Here is a 15,000-nt window from a genome sequence, read left to right as displayed (position 1 = left end):
TCAGGCCTACGTTCCACAGGGGAGCAAGCCGCTCTGCATGCTTGCCTCCCTGGGGAGAGACCCCTGGTGTCAGGCCTACCTTCCACAGGGGAGCAAGCCGCTCTGCATGCTTGCCTCCCTGGGGAGAGACCCCTGGTGTCAGGCCTACCTTCCACAGGGGAGCAAGCAGCTCTGCATGCTTGCCTCCCTGGGGAGAGATTCCTGGTGTAAGGCCTACGTTCCACAGGGGAGCAAGCCGCTATGCATGCTTGCCTCCCTGGGGAGAGACTCCTGGTGTTAGGCCTACCTTCCCCATGGCCTCTGGCAACTTGACCATGGAAACTTGTCCCTGGTAATTTGCACCCTCAGAGGCTCTTCCAGTACTTCCATGGGGAGACTTGTCCCTTTTTCTACCCGGGAATGGTGAGGGTTTCCTGGGTAAAAGTGTCTGCAATTAAAATATATATTTAGACATCTCATATTTAATAGCTGTAAATATGTATAGTGTTGGGATGCAATTGACAGTCTGGAGGCATTTTGTTTACTTAAGTAACAATAATATTTATTTAACAATACAAACAATTTATGCTCAGTTAACCTGAGCTCATCCTGTGTCAGACTGGATCTATCTGTATGGAACTGGCTATGCCACACTTTTTAAATGACTTGATAATCACTTCTCTAGGTATACTTCCCCATGCTTCATTTACCCATTGGACTACAAGGCTATAAGATGGGCGCCTCAAAGCACCCTCTTTTGTCAGTTGCTTTTTGCCAGATACCATCCATGCGTTCCAGTATTTTTTTATATGGGTTTTAAATGGTTTGTTCATGGATACATCTAATGGTTGTAGGATAGATGTACAACCCCCAGGAATCACTGACTGTCTTGTCTTGTTTCTGTGCAGCTTTGTCTTGATGGATTTTCAGAGGTGACTACAGAACTGGTCCCAAACAAGCAACGAGGGAGGCTTAGAAATACCTTGGGGTCTTTTGAGCCAAACCTCATCTATCCAAGCATGGGTGAGTGTCTCATTCATCCACCCTTTCGGGTGAACTTTGACAAGAACACCGGTTGAAAACTCCACTTTTGGCATAGTCTTTCTTTTAAATATTACCATTGGTGTTAGTTTTGTCCCATCCGCCAAACCTGCAAGGACAACAGTAAAGTGTTGTTTCTCGTGCCCTGTGGTTTTCACACTAATGGTGTGGTTACCAGAGAAGTCCACTGTGCTATTACCTGGCATGTCAAAAAACATTGGAGTTTCATCCATATTCCCAATGACGGTTCAAATTTATTACGTTGGTGCTCAGAGAGGACAAAATCATGAAAACTTTGCACTTTATCCTGCAAATCCCTTGGTAGCTTTTGGCCAATGTGTGTTCTCTGTCGCAAGGCAAGCCTGTGTCTGGTCATGAACCTGCTGCACCACCCCGCAGAAGCATGGAACCTAGCGAGAATAGCACCATATTTATTGGCGTTCTTAGCAAACAGTAAAGCTTGAGTTCTGATAGACAAACGTGTTACAATGTGCCCCTTTGAGCGCAAGTCACATACCCATGCATAGAGGTCTTGCTCCAGCTTCTGGTGAGGGGAGACGGCATATCTCTGAGCACGTTTAGTCTTTGGCATTTTCTGGAGCACCTCTATATTTTTTCTCCAATCCCGGACAAGTTTTTCAGAAACAGAAAACTCTCTCTCTGCACTGCGATTACCATGTTCCTCTGCATAGTGTACAACACGCAACTTAAAGCCAGCCTCGTAGCTTAATCTCTTGCGTTTTGAGAGCATGCTGGAGTCTCGAACGGTGTAATTTAGACTGCGTAGCACGGAGCTCCAGGTGAGTTGCATCGTGGGAATGACCCAGGCAGCGTGCGTCCTCTACGCGGGCGTGATAACGGCGGAACAATAAAGTATGAAAAAAAGTGTTTTATTTTTATTGTGGGTATATATGGTAAGTATTCATAGAGAAACAAAGAACTAAAATTTCCTTTTCAAAGCACTCTATAGGTACAATTATTAGTTTATAGGAATAGTCAAAATATCATTTAAACTTGTAAAAGACTATGGGGCCTAGTTATCAACGTGTCTACTTTACCTGCCTTCGCCGGCCCAATACGCCCGCCTAAGCTCGCCTCACATCGCCACCGCGGACCTGCAAAAATTTGCCTAAGTTATCAAAAAAGCTGTCAAAAAGCCGCGCACCAAGTACGGGGCGATGAGCAGCGGACTGTGAGAGTTATCACTCATCCGATCTTGCTGCTCTTCGGCTTTTTGACAGCTTTATTGCTAGCCTGTCACTAAGCACTCACACTAAACTACACTGTTCTACCCCCTATACCGGCGCCCCCGGAGCCCCCCGCAACTAAATAAAGTTACTAACCCCTAAACCGCCACTCCTAGACCCCGCCGCAACTCTTATAAATGTATTAACCCCTAAACCGCCGCTCCCGGACACCGCTGCCACCTACATTATACCTAGTAACCCCTATCCTGCCCCCCCATACCATCGCCCTCTATAATAAAGTTATTAACCCCTATCCTGCTGATCCCGCACCTCGCCGCAACTAAATAGTTTAACCCCTAAACCGCCGCTCCCTGAACCCGCCGCAACCTATATTAAATTTATTAACCCCTATCCTGCCCCCCCTACACCGTCGCCACCTATAATAAATTTATTAACCCCTATCCTGCCCCCCACTACACCGCCGCCCCTGTAATTAAATTATTAACCCCTAAACCTAAGTCTAACACTAACCCTAACACCCCCCTAACTTAAATATTAATTAAATAAATCTAAATAATATTTCTCTTATTAACTAAGTTAATCCTATTTAAAACTAAATACTTACCTTTAAAATAAACCCTAATATAGCTACAATATAAATTATAATTATATTGTAGCTATCTTAGGATTTATTTTTATTTTACAGGTAACTTTCAATTTATTTTAACTAGGTACAATAGCTATTAAATAGTTATTAGCTATTTAATAGCTTACCTAGCTAAAATAAAGAGAAATGTACCTGTGAAATAAAAACTAACCTAAGTTACAATTACACCTAACACTACACTATACTTTAATAAATTATTCCTATTTAAAATTAAATACTTACCTGTAAAATAAACCCTAAGATAGCTACAATGTAATTAATAATTACATTATAGCTATCTTAGGATTTATATTTATTTTACAGGTAACTTTGTATTTATTTTAGCTAGTTAGAATAGTTATTAAATAGTTATTAACTATTTAATAACTACCTAGCTAAAAGAAATACAAAATTACCTGTAAAATAAATCCTAACCTAAGTTACAATCAAACCTAATACTACACTATCATTACATTAATTAAATAAATTAACTACAAATAACTAAAATTAAATACAATTACATAAACTAACTAAAGTACAAAAAATAAAAAAAGCTAAGTTACAAAAAAATAAAAAAATAAGTTACAAACATTTTAAAAATATTACAACAATTTTAAGCCAATTACACCTAATCTAAGCCCCCTAATAAAATAACAAAGCCCCCCAAAATAAAAAAATGCCCTACCCTATTCTAAATTAAAAAAGTTCAAAGCTCTTTTACCTTACCAGCCCTTAAAAGGACCTTTTGTGGGGCATGCCCCAAAGAATTCAGCTCTTTTGCCTGTAAAAGAAAAATACAACCCCCCCCCCCCAACATTAAAACCCACCACCCAAATACCCCTAATCTAACCCAAACCCCCCTTAAAATAACCTAACACTAATCCCCTGAGGATCATCCTACCTTGAGTCGTCTTCACTCAGCCGAGCAGCGATGGAACCGAAGAGGACATCCGGAGCGGCAGAAGTGATCATCCAAGGGGCGCTGAAGAAATCTTCCATCCGATGAAGTGATCCTCCAAGCGGCGCTGAAGAAGTCTTCCATCCGGGCGATGTCATCTTCCAACAGGCGCTGAAGAAGTATTCTATCCGGGCGATGTCATCTTCCAAGCCGGGTCTTCAATCTTCATCCCGCCGACGCGGAACATCCTTCTTAACCAACGGACTACCGACGAATGAAGGCTCCTTTAAGGGACGTCATCCAAGATGGCGTCCCTTCAATTCCGATTGGCTGATAGAATCCTATCAGCCAATCGGAATTAAGGTAGGAAAAATCTGATTGGCTGATTGAATCAGCCAATCAGATTCAAGTTCAATCCGATTGGCTGATCCAATCAGCCAATCAGATTGAGCTTGCATTCTATTGGCTGTTCTGATCAGCCAATAGAATGCAAGCTCAATCTGATTGGCTGATTGGATCAGCCAATCGGATTGAACTGGAATCTGATTGGCTGATTCCATCAGCCAATCAGATTTTTCCTACCTTAATTCCGATTGGCTGATAGAATCCTATCAGCCAATCGAAATTGAAGGGACGCCATCTTGGATGACGTCCCTTAAAGGAGCCTGCATTCGTCTGTAGTCCGTCGGTAAAGAAGGATGTTCCGCGTCGGCGGGATGAAGATTGAAGACCCCGCTTGGAAGATGACATCACCCGGATAGAAGGCTTCTTCAGCGCCGCTTGGAGGATCACTTCATCGGATGGAAGATTTCTTCAGCGCCACTTGGAGGATAACTTCTGCCGCTCCGGGTCTCCTCTTTGGTTCCATCGCTGCTCGGCTGAGTGAAGACGACTCAAGGTAGGATGATCTTCAGGGGATTAGTGTTAGGTTATTTTAAGGGGGGTTTGGGTTAGATTAGGGGTATGTGGGTGGTGGGTTTTAATGTTGGGGGGGGTTGTATTTTTCTTTTACAGGCAAAAGAGCTGAATTCTTTGGGGCATGCCCCCACAAAAGGCCCTTTTAAGGGCTGGTAAGGTAAAAGAGCTTTTAACTTTTTTAATTTAGAATAGGGTAGGGCATTTTTTTTATTTTGGGGGGTTTGTTATTTTATTAGGGGCTTAGATTAGGTGTAAGTAGCTTAAAATTGTTGTAATATTTTTAAAATGTTTGTAACCTATTTTTTTTATTTTTTGTAACAGCTTTTTTTTTTTTGTACTTTAGTTAGTTTATGTAATTGTATTTAATTGTAGTTATTTGTAGTTAATTTATTTAATTTATTTAATGATAGTGTAGTGTTAGGTTTAATTGTAACTTAGGTTAGGATTTATTTTACAGGTAATTTTGTATTTCTTTTAGCTAGGTAGTTATTAAATAGTTAATAACTATTTAATAACTATTCTAACTAGCTAAAATAAATACAAAGTTACCAGTAAAATAAATATAATTCCTAAAATAGCTACAATGTAATTATTAATTACATTGTAGCTATCTTAGGGTTTATTTTACAGGTAAGTATTTAGTTTTAAATAGGAATAATTTATTAAAGTATAGTGTAGTGTTAGGTGTAATTGTAACTTAGGTTAGTTTTTATTTTACAGGTACATTTCTCTTTATTTTAGCTAGGTAAGCTATTAAATAGTTAATAACTATTTAATAGCTATTGTACCTAGTTAAAATAAATTGAAAGATGCCTGTAAAATAAAAATAAATCCTAAGATAGCTACAATATAAATATTATTTATATTGTAGCTATATTAGGGTTTATTTTAGTTGAAATAATTTTTATTGGTTTCATATAATATAAACAAACAGAAAAGAAAATAATAAACAGAAGCAAGAAAAAATATCTTGACACAATAAGTAACATAAACATTCCACATAACAAATTGTACTGGGTTAGTTGTGTCACATAATCCAACTGCGGGACCTTCTTGTACTGCGTTTCCAAGTTACATATGTTATAGTGATCAAAAATGATATAACGCAGATTACAGATCCCGCAGACAGACCTAACTACAATCTTCTGAATACCGCCCTCCCCCCCTTAACAAACCCTCCCCCCCCCCCAGGTGGAGCCTAACACCTCCTATCACAGGTGAGAATCTACTTGTTTGTGTGGGTTCTTTACAATGTTGCCCTTGTCCTATGAGGAGCTGTGTCATCATTAAGTGATTGTGTCTACCCCCTGCCCGAGAGACCACCCTTATGGTAGCTGATATTTCAATTTCCATCCTCTGCCCCTCTGTTAACCCCTGATCCTAGTATCCAATAAAACCAAACTTTCTGGAAAGGTTCAGGATGTCCCTGCGTCCAGGCCGCTAATTCCGACATGGTGTATGTGTCTGAGATTTTATCCATTACTTCCTGCCATGATGGGGTCCCTTCCTTCCAATGTCTAGCCACACAAACCCTTAAGCATGTGCAGAGTATTTTAATAAACTTGTTGATTGCCGCATTAAAAGGTCTCACCCTCTCGTGAAGCAATGCTTGCGACATCGTTAGCGTTATATCTTCGTCTAACAGCCTACCTATTAGGTCTGAAAGTCTCAGCCATAATGTCTGGACCTCTGGGCAGTCCCACCACATGTGCTTATATGTCCCCCTAACCTGGCAACCTCTATAGCAATTACCCTGACAGGAGGGAGCGTAATGTGCTGTCATTTCGGGTGTTAAGTACCACCTGAAAGCTACCTTGAAACAATTTTCCCTCATGTCCGCACTATTAGGGTTTATTTTAAAGGTAAGTATTTAGTTTTAAATAGGATTAATTTAGTTCATAATAGAAATATTATTTAGATTTATTTAATTAATAAGGGGGGTGTTAGTGTTAGACTTAGGTTTAGGGGTTAATAAATGTATTACAGTGGTGGCGGTGGTGGCGGTGTAGTGGGGGGCAGGATAGGGGTTAATAAATTTATTATAGGTGGCGAATGTGTAGGGGGGGGCAGATTAGGGGTTAATAAATTTAATATAGGTTGCGGCAGGGACAGGGAGCGGCGGTTTAGGGGTTAAACTATTTATTTAGTTGCGGCGAGGTGCGGGATCGGCAGGATAGAGGTTAATAACTTTATTACAGAGGGCGGCGGTATAGGGGGGGCAGGATAGGGGTTACTAGGTATAATGTAGGTGGCGGTGGGCTCCGGGAGCGGCGGTTTAGGGGTTAATACATATATTATAGTTGCGGTGGGCTCCGGGAGCGGCGGTTTAGGGGTTAATATGTATAGAGTAGCTTGCGGTGGGCTCTGGGAGCGGCGGTTTAGGGGGTAATAACTTTATTTAGTTGCGGCAGTGTAGGGGGGGTCAGATTAGGGGTGTTTAGACTCGGGGTGCATGTTAGGGTGTTAGGTGCAGACGTTTCCCATAGGAATCAATGGGATGTCTGGCAGCAGCGAACATGAACTTTCGCTATGGTCAGACTCCCATTGATTCCTATGGGATCCGCCGCCTCCAGGGCAGCGGTTTGAAAACCAGGTACGCTGGGCCGGAAAAGTGTAGAGCGTACCTGCTAGTTTTTTTTATAACTAGCAAAAGTAGTCAGATTGTGCCGCACTTGTGTGCGGAACATCTGGAGTGACGTAAGAATCGATCTGTGTCGGACTGAGTCTGGCGGATCGAAGTTTACGTCACAAAATTCTACTTTTGCTGGTCTCTAGCCTTTGATAACTAAGGCGAATCAGCCTCGCCACAAATACGCTGCGGAATTCCAGCGTATTTGAGGTTGACGGCTTGATAACTAGGCCCCTATGTGTTAAAGTATATGAATATGCAAAATTGTTATTAAGGCTTAAGATGTATAAATGCACTGTTTAGTAAAGTCAGCATTATTTAGGTAAAGGTATCTAAATCTCTTCTGATATTTAGGCCTTGGGGACTACTCGTATTAAGTGAGAACATCCAATAGATTTCTCTTTTGTTTAATTTATTTTCCCTGTCCCCTCCTCTTTTCCAACATGGGACATGGTCAATGCCCTGTACAGCCAGTTTAGATACATCAGAGTTATGTAGTTCCCTGAAATGTCTTGCGACAAAGAGTATCACAATCCTCATCTTCTATAGATCTCAAGTGTTGTAAAAACCTATCTTTTAGGGACCTCTTCGTTTTACCTGTGTATTGTTTTTTTGCAAATGAGGCAAGTTAATAAATACACTACATGCATAGTGGAACAATTAATGAAAAATGTTATATTATGTTCCATTGTTGTAGCGGTAGATTTAAATATAGGTCCCTCTATAACATGACAGGTTTTACAGATAGGACTGCGGCATTTGTAGAAACCAAGTTTCTTTTTTAGCCAAGTACCTGCAGGTTTAGTAGGAAGATCTGAAGGAGACAATGCATTAGCTAGAGTTTGGCTCTTCTGGCTACAGATTCATTCTTAGTCTATGTATAGTATTGTTTCAGAACAAATCATAAATGAAAGTATACTTTAGCAAATAGGTAAAAGTCAGTAGGCTTGACATATTAAGGGTGCGATCCGATATGCAGCGTAGTTTGCGGCACAAGCGAGGGAACCCGCGCCACCCGCAGTTTCACCTCGCAACTCGACCTATCCAATATACTGCGCCGTCAGATGCTAAACTGGGGTAAGTAGGAAAAACCGGCGATCAGCTAAAATGTGCGCAAATACACATTTTAGTCGTCGCAAGTACTTACGCCAGTATTTTGTTCACGTAAACTCTCAATAAAGTGTAGTTTTATGCAAATTAGCCTACGACTCGTAGAAAATAACGGCCAGTTCTAAGAGATGCGCCACGCAATTACGACATTCAAATTTCATACTTAAACCCCTGCGCAGCCGCCATTTTCTTTAGTGTGTTTGGTCGGTTCTTGGAGCTACAGCACACTACAGTGAGTAGGAGAAAGTCGTTAGAGTAGAGAGAGAGGCGCATTGCATAATATTTAGTTAGGTCGGATTTGGTGGATTTGTTAAGCTTGTACATTACTGTCACTTTTTTACATATTGCACACATTTTGCATACACACATTTACAAAATACACAACACTTTTTTTTATAACACCTTACACATTTTATTTATCTTTTACAGTGTGAAAGGCTGAGTGTTTGGTTGTGATTGTGTGTGATTGAAGTGGGAGTGAGTGTGAGTGTGGGAGTATGTGTAGTGTGAGGATGTCAGGGAGAGCTAGGGCGGGGGGGAGGAGGGAAGGGGAGTTGCAGGGAGAGGATTATGGACAGGAGGAGCAGCAGGGTCCCCGTCAGGGAGTGAGCGGAGTGGGGAGAGGGAGAGCTAGAAGGGAGGATGGGAGTGGGGTTGCCCCAAGGCCAGGCACACTCAGAAGAGGGATAGAGGGTGCAAATGGGGATAGAAGGGGGTAGGAGGGAGAGGTTAGGGAGGAACCCACACCAGGGACATCCCAGGGAGGGAGCCAGGCGGCCCAGGACGATGAGCGTATGAGGTGCCCCAAGTTCACATTCGCTGAAAACCTCGCTCTAGTCCAGGCTGTCCTGGAGAACCAAACCACCCTCTTTGGCCAAGAGAAGGGCAAAAGAGTTGCCCGTAGGCGTAAAGATGCCTGGCAGAAGGTGGTGGAGGCCGTTAATGGTGTGTCCCAGCAGAAGAGGAATGTGGATGGCCTAAAGAAGAGGTGGAACGACTGTAAGAGGAGAGTTAAGGAGAAGATGGGCCAAGAAGCAATGTCCCAGAGGGCAACAGGAGGTGGGCCTCACCATGAGGCGGAATACGAGTGGCAGGAGCTGATTCGTAGGTCCCTGAGCGTCACAGCAGTCCGTGGACTTCCAGGGGCTCGTGACTCAGGGACTGCAACATCAGCACAGCATGCTGGTGAGTAACGTCCCACACACCAGTATTATATGTATTTGAGATATAACATCCTATAATGTCACACAGTCATGTACACAATGAGGAGCATGGTATTTGGCCTACTAGCAAAAACATCTACAATTAGATTTCACATTAAAGGGACATTAAACCAAAGCTTTTTATGTCATTATTCAGATAGAGAATACAGTTTTAAACAACATCCCAATTTACTTCTATTATGTAATTTGCTTCATTATTCTGATATTCTTTGTTTATTAAATATCAATGCACATGGGTGAGCCAATCACATGATGCATTGATGTGCAGCCACCAATCAGCAGCTTCTGAGCCTATCTAGATATGCTTTTCAGCTAAGAATATCAAGAGAATGAAGCAAATTAGGTACTGGAAGTAAATTACAAAGTTGTTTACAATTGCATGCTCTAGCTGAATCATGAAAGAATCAAAATGGGTTTTAATGTCCATTTAATGCTACTTAACACATTGAAATTCATGATATGAGGTGGAATAGTGAAATACTAACATGTCTCAGAGTAACACAGGCCACAAGCCACATGTAGAGTTTTCAGTAAATTGACACTATAGTCATCACAACCATAGTGTCACTTAAAGAACACATTTTCTCCATCACTGACATGTACACAGAACTACTGTATCAAGCACATACATGTATACTTTGCATATTAAAAACCCTCATATCCCAGCCTGGCATCCTCAGAACTCAACTTCTTCAAACACAGAATTAGAGAGGCCCTAACAATTTGGCAGACACCTTCTGTCTACATCACAGCATAGGGGTCCTTGCCTTCTGAAATGTTGCTTTGTCTTGCAGCTTTATGAGACACCTACCTGAAGACCTGAGGAGGTTCGGAGTGTACTCACGAGTACATATCTTACTCATTTCTCACTCCTGAACTCTCCCTCTCCCTTTACAAAACTGCCTCCTTTGATGACATTCAATCAGGTAAGCCGGGAGCTCACGTACGGGTACATATCTTACTCTATTTTTAGCTCCCGGCCTTGTCCCCACATGCTTCACAGATTGATTTATATCCCATGCATACAATGTTATATATAGTTGTGGTTTATTTTCTTGTTATGTTTCTTTATCTTTTTTGCATGATTTATTGCTTACTCTACAAGTTTTATTTAGATGAAAAATTGTAGCACTTCTCATGTACCTGAACAGGTAACCAACATGATGGACTCTAACTAGATTGGTTTGATGTTTAGTTATTAACATTTCATAATATGTTCTATTTTTTAGGCTCATACTAAGATGATTTAATAAGAAATGTCCGTACTTTTATTCACGTTGATTCTCCTTTCCTTACCTGTATAGGAACAGTCTATGATGTATTATTTTTTTTCTCTGTGCCACATCACCTCACACACAAATCTATTCCACATTATTCTACCCACCAGCCTCCCCTGCTAGTACACCTTTCACTAGCAGCCATATCATTATTCACCTTTCCTATATATCCCAACCAGGATCTCCCCCTTATTATCACCCCCTTTAGACTCATATAATCACTTTGTCTCGTGTTCCTGTCCTATTAACTCATCACTCATGACTGGGGGTACGTGGTGCATTTCACTCCCCTGCTCTTCGACATCTTTCACATTACTATTTTTCCAGCTCACGCACCTCTCCTCATCACACGTTCCTGCCGGAAACTCCCACCTATACCCCTCCTACCCTCTGACTAATCTCCACACTCACTCAGTCTCAGTAGGTGGCACACTCTTGGCTCCGCCCCCCCCCTCCCCCCTCTATTCATACCATACGCATACATATACCTACTATTGTTCCAGATACTTTCTCACAAACCGTCACTCTCTCACAAACCGTCACTCTCTCTTGCTGAACTAATTTCCCCTCCCTCTCTGTTTTTTTAACCAAAGCGGCTCTGGACCGCTGCCTCCCCCCTTCCCCTAATATCTTAATAATAACCTGTCTACGCAAGTAACCTAAATCTTTGCATACTCTTCTCTATCTCAACACTTTTCAGTTATTGATAACGGAAACGGATCTAGTGCTCCATCTATTCCTCCTCCCAACCCAGATATCCCTCCCCCTTTTCCCCCCTTTTTTTTTTTTCTCCATGGAGGGACTACACTTCCTTACCCTGAACGTACAGGGATTGAACTCCCCAACGAAACGCAGCCTTCTCTTTACCCTCCTACATAAAAAGCATGTAGACATAGCATTTGTCCAGGAGTCCCACTGGACTCATGCCCCAGAGATCTCCCGCACGTCCAGACAATTCCCCACACTCCTAGAAGCCACATACTCCTCCAAGTCACGGGGCGTTGCCATATACATAGGTAAAAATGTTACTTATGTCCCGATCTATATTGAATCTGACCCCCAAGCGAGGTTCATCATTGCCATCTGTAAATTGAATTTACGCTCCAAATACCAAGCAAATCAAATTCCTTAGAAAACTGCTCCAGGCAGTAACAGTAATTAGACAAGGAGACCTTATCCTAGGGGGAGACTGTAATTTGTTGTGGGATATTAAACTAGATAGAACAGGACCCCCACTTTCTAGTAATGATAGAGCTATCCACTCCCTCTCCTCTGCATTCCAACTCCTTATGGCACAGTATGATTTATATGACGCATGGCGCGCAATACACCCACAGGGAAGAGAGTACACATTCTACTCCCACCCGCACAAATCACACACACGAATTGATTACTTCTTCACTCACGCACACCTCATCGAACATATCCACTCCATATTCATCGCCACGGTCTCTTGGTCTGATCATGATTCTTTGCAACTGCATATAGGCCCGCCTGTGAGCCCCCTCCCGGACTGTGGCGCATACGAGACTGGACTATCACAGACCCTATACTTAAGACCGCTCTTCAGTCTCATATAACAGACTTTCTGGCCCTTAACGACGATAACCAGACCTCCACACAGATCCTATGGGCACACTGAAGGCAGTAGTGAGAGGTCATCTCATACGATTTGAAACCGAGGCCCGTTTAAATTCTACAGCCACTCTATCTACTCTAACCATCCAACTTCGTAAGCTTAAGACTGCGCTTTCCCACGCCTACTCTCCCGATATAAATGATAAAATTACAAAAATCTCGAAACAAATCCAAACTCTGGAACTTAAAAAGACACAAAATATGATGGAAAAATTTAAAAATATATATTATTATCAGGGCAATAAAGCCTCTACCCTCCTAGCCTCCAAACTTAGGCACCGAACTGCTCAGGCGAGAATAATGTCCATTCAGTCCCCCTTGGGGGTGCATATGTCAGCGCCGACGGATATTGGTGATGCCTTCAACCATTACTATTCATCTCTATATAATATAGAAGCCAATCTAGAGACCCCAGCACGCACCCCTTCGGAAATCTCTAAATTTCTAATCTCTCTCTCTCTCTTCCTTCTCTCTCTGGTGATGCTATTTCCTCCCTCACCAACCCGATAACGACAGAAGAAATCACAAACATTATTAGAGGCTTGAAATTGGGGAAAGCCCCGGGCCCTGATGGCTTTACTGCCAGATTCTACAAAACTTTTCTCCCCCTCATAGCCCCCATTCTTAGCAGATTCGTCCAGGAAATAATCACTGGGGCCTCCTTTAAAGCGGAGTTCCTGGAAGCGGTTATCATTACAATCTTGAAACCAGGTAAACCACCAGATCTCTGCAGCAGTTACCGCCCCATTTCATTGATTAATACCGACACTAAGATATATGCCAAGCTCTTGGCCACCAGAATTACAAAAATAATTACCCCCCTTATAGCCAATGATCAAGTTGGATTCGTTCCAAATAGGGAGGGCTCAGACGCAACTAGACGAATTCTAGATATCCTATATGTGGCAGGTGGGGAACCCGCCCCCTTCCTGGCCCTGTCTCTGGACGCTGAGAAAGCCTTTGACAGGGTCAGGTGGGATTATCTATGGGAAACTTTGAGTGCCTTTCAATTCCCTCCGACATTTATCTCTGCGATTAAAGCCCTCTACAACAATCCCTCGGCTATCGTTCGTGGGGTTGGGTTCCAATCTCCCAGACTCACAATTTCGAATGGCACTAGACAGGGCTGCCCCTTGTCCCCCCTCCTATTCGCTTTGGCCATAGAACCCCTAGCCCAATCCATTCGATTAAACCCCTCAGTCAGAGGCCTTTCCATCGGCAATTACACTCATAAAATTTCCCTTTACGCGGATGATATTACCCTATTTCTGACTTCCCCTAAGGATTCCCTCCCAGCAGTCTTCACCATCCTACAACAGTTTGGAGACTTGAGCTTCTACAAGCTCAATGTAGCCAAAACGGAGGCCCTACCCATAAATTTTTCCTCGGAAAACCTAACTTCCCTTCAGTCAGCGTATCATTTCCAATGGAAAACTACTTCCCTTAAGATTTTAGGGATTCATCTTGGCCCAGATCCTTCTGTGGTCATAATCCTAAACTATTCAGACAGGCTTCCTGAATTCAGAAAACTCCTTGAGTCATGGGAGTTTAGGGAGATTTCTTGGACGGGGCGTATCGCCGCAGTAAAGATGTCCTTCCTCCCCAAGATCACTTATCTTTTTAGATCCATCCCATATAACATCCCTAGATCGCTCCTGAACAGGTTTCAAAGTTTGATCACTGCCTATGTATGGAGAGATCGAAGACCTAGAACCTCTGGGCGCACCTTGGAAAAACCAGTTGCACAGGGTGGCTTAGCTTTACCAAACATGATCTCCTACTATAATGCTGCCAGATTATCTCATATTCTCCTCTGGAATGACCCTGACAGACAACTTGGCTGGTTCACTCTTGAGACTGCCCTATTACACCTAGGCTTAACCCTCCCTGATCTTCCTTGGATCCCTCTTCACCATAGACATGACATAACCATCATACACCCCATCTTCAAACACGCATTGCAGTTCTGGGACCAGATGAGACATAACCCTGCTATCGCCCCATACCCCTCCCCCATACTCACAATCTCAGCTGCACTTTATTGCCTACCTGACTCTCACCATGACCTCTGGCCACAACTACACTCACTTCTAGTAACAGACTTCTACGACAATGGCAACTGGCTCCCCCACTCTGAAATCTGTATAAAATTTCACCTTCCTCCTAAGCTCAGATTTGAAGGATTTCGACTGAGCACGCGCTTACGTACCTGGGGTTACCCAAAACGATGTGGGAAAGAGCCTGGCAAGGGGCCCATAACCTTAAACATCTCCTTTCTTTCCACTATAATCTCCTTACTAATTCACTCCCTCCTCACAAAATTCCACAACAACTAGCTTGGGAGAGAGAAATTGGGTTCTCTGTAACTACAGATGTTTGGCATAACAGAATTGTGATGACTAGGAAACTTCTTCATTGCGCTACACTTTGGGAGCTCCATTATAAAATATTAGT

At 42.6% G+C, this 15,000-nt stretch overlaps 1 protein-coding gene across 2 annotated transcripts in view; it reads left to right on the top strand.

Moving 5' to 3' along the window:
* The window catches only part of LOC128655867 (uncharacterized), a 31,498-nt gene that overhangs the window by 14,582 nt on the left and 1,916 nt on the right, over positions 1-15,000 (top strand). Inside the window, exon 1 of one of the 2 annotated variants that reach the window (XM_053709448.1) lies at positions 10,198-10,557. The exons of the other annotated variant lie outside the window; for it this stretch is intronic. Within the exon in view, the coding sequence (XP_053565423.1) occupies positions 10,543-10,557 (15 nt within the window). The 5' untranslated portion in view covers positions 10,198-10,542. Of the gene's footprint in view, positions 1-10,197; positions 10,558-15,000 lie in introns of those variants that run through there. 2 annotated transcript variants of the gene reach the window in all.

Source organism: Bombina bombina, chromosome 4 (genome assembly GCF_027579735.1).
Source record: "Bombina bombina isolate aBomBom1 chromosome 4, aBomBom1.pri, whole genome shotgun sequence".
NCBI lineage: Eukaryota > Metazoa > Chordata > Amphibia > Anura > Bombinatoridae > Bombina > Bombina bombina.
This window is presented reverse-complemented; position numbering and strand designations above follow the sequence as displayed.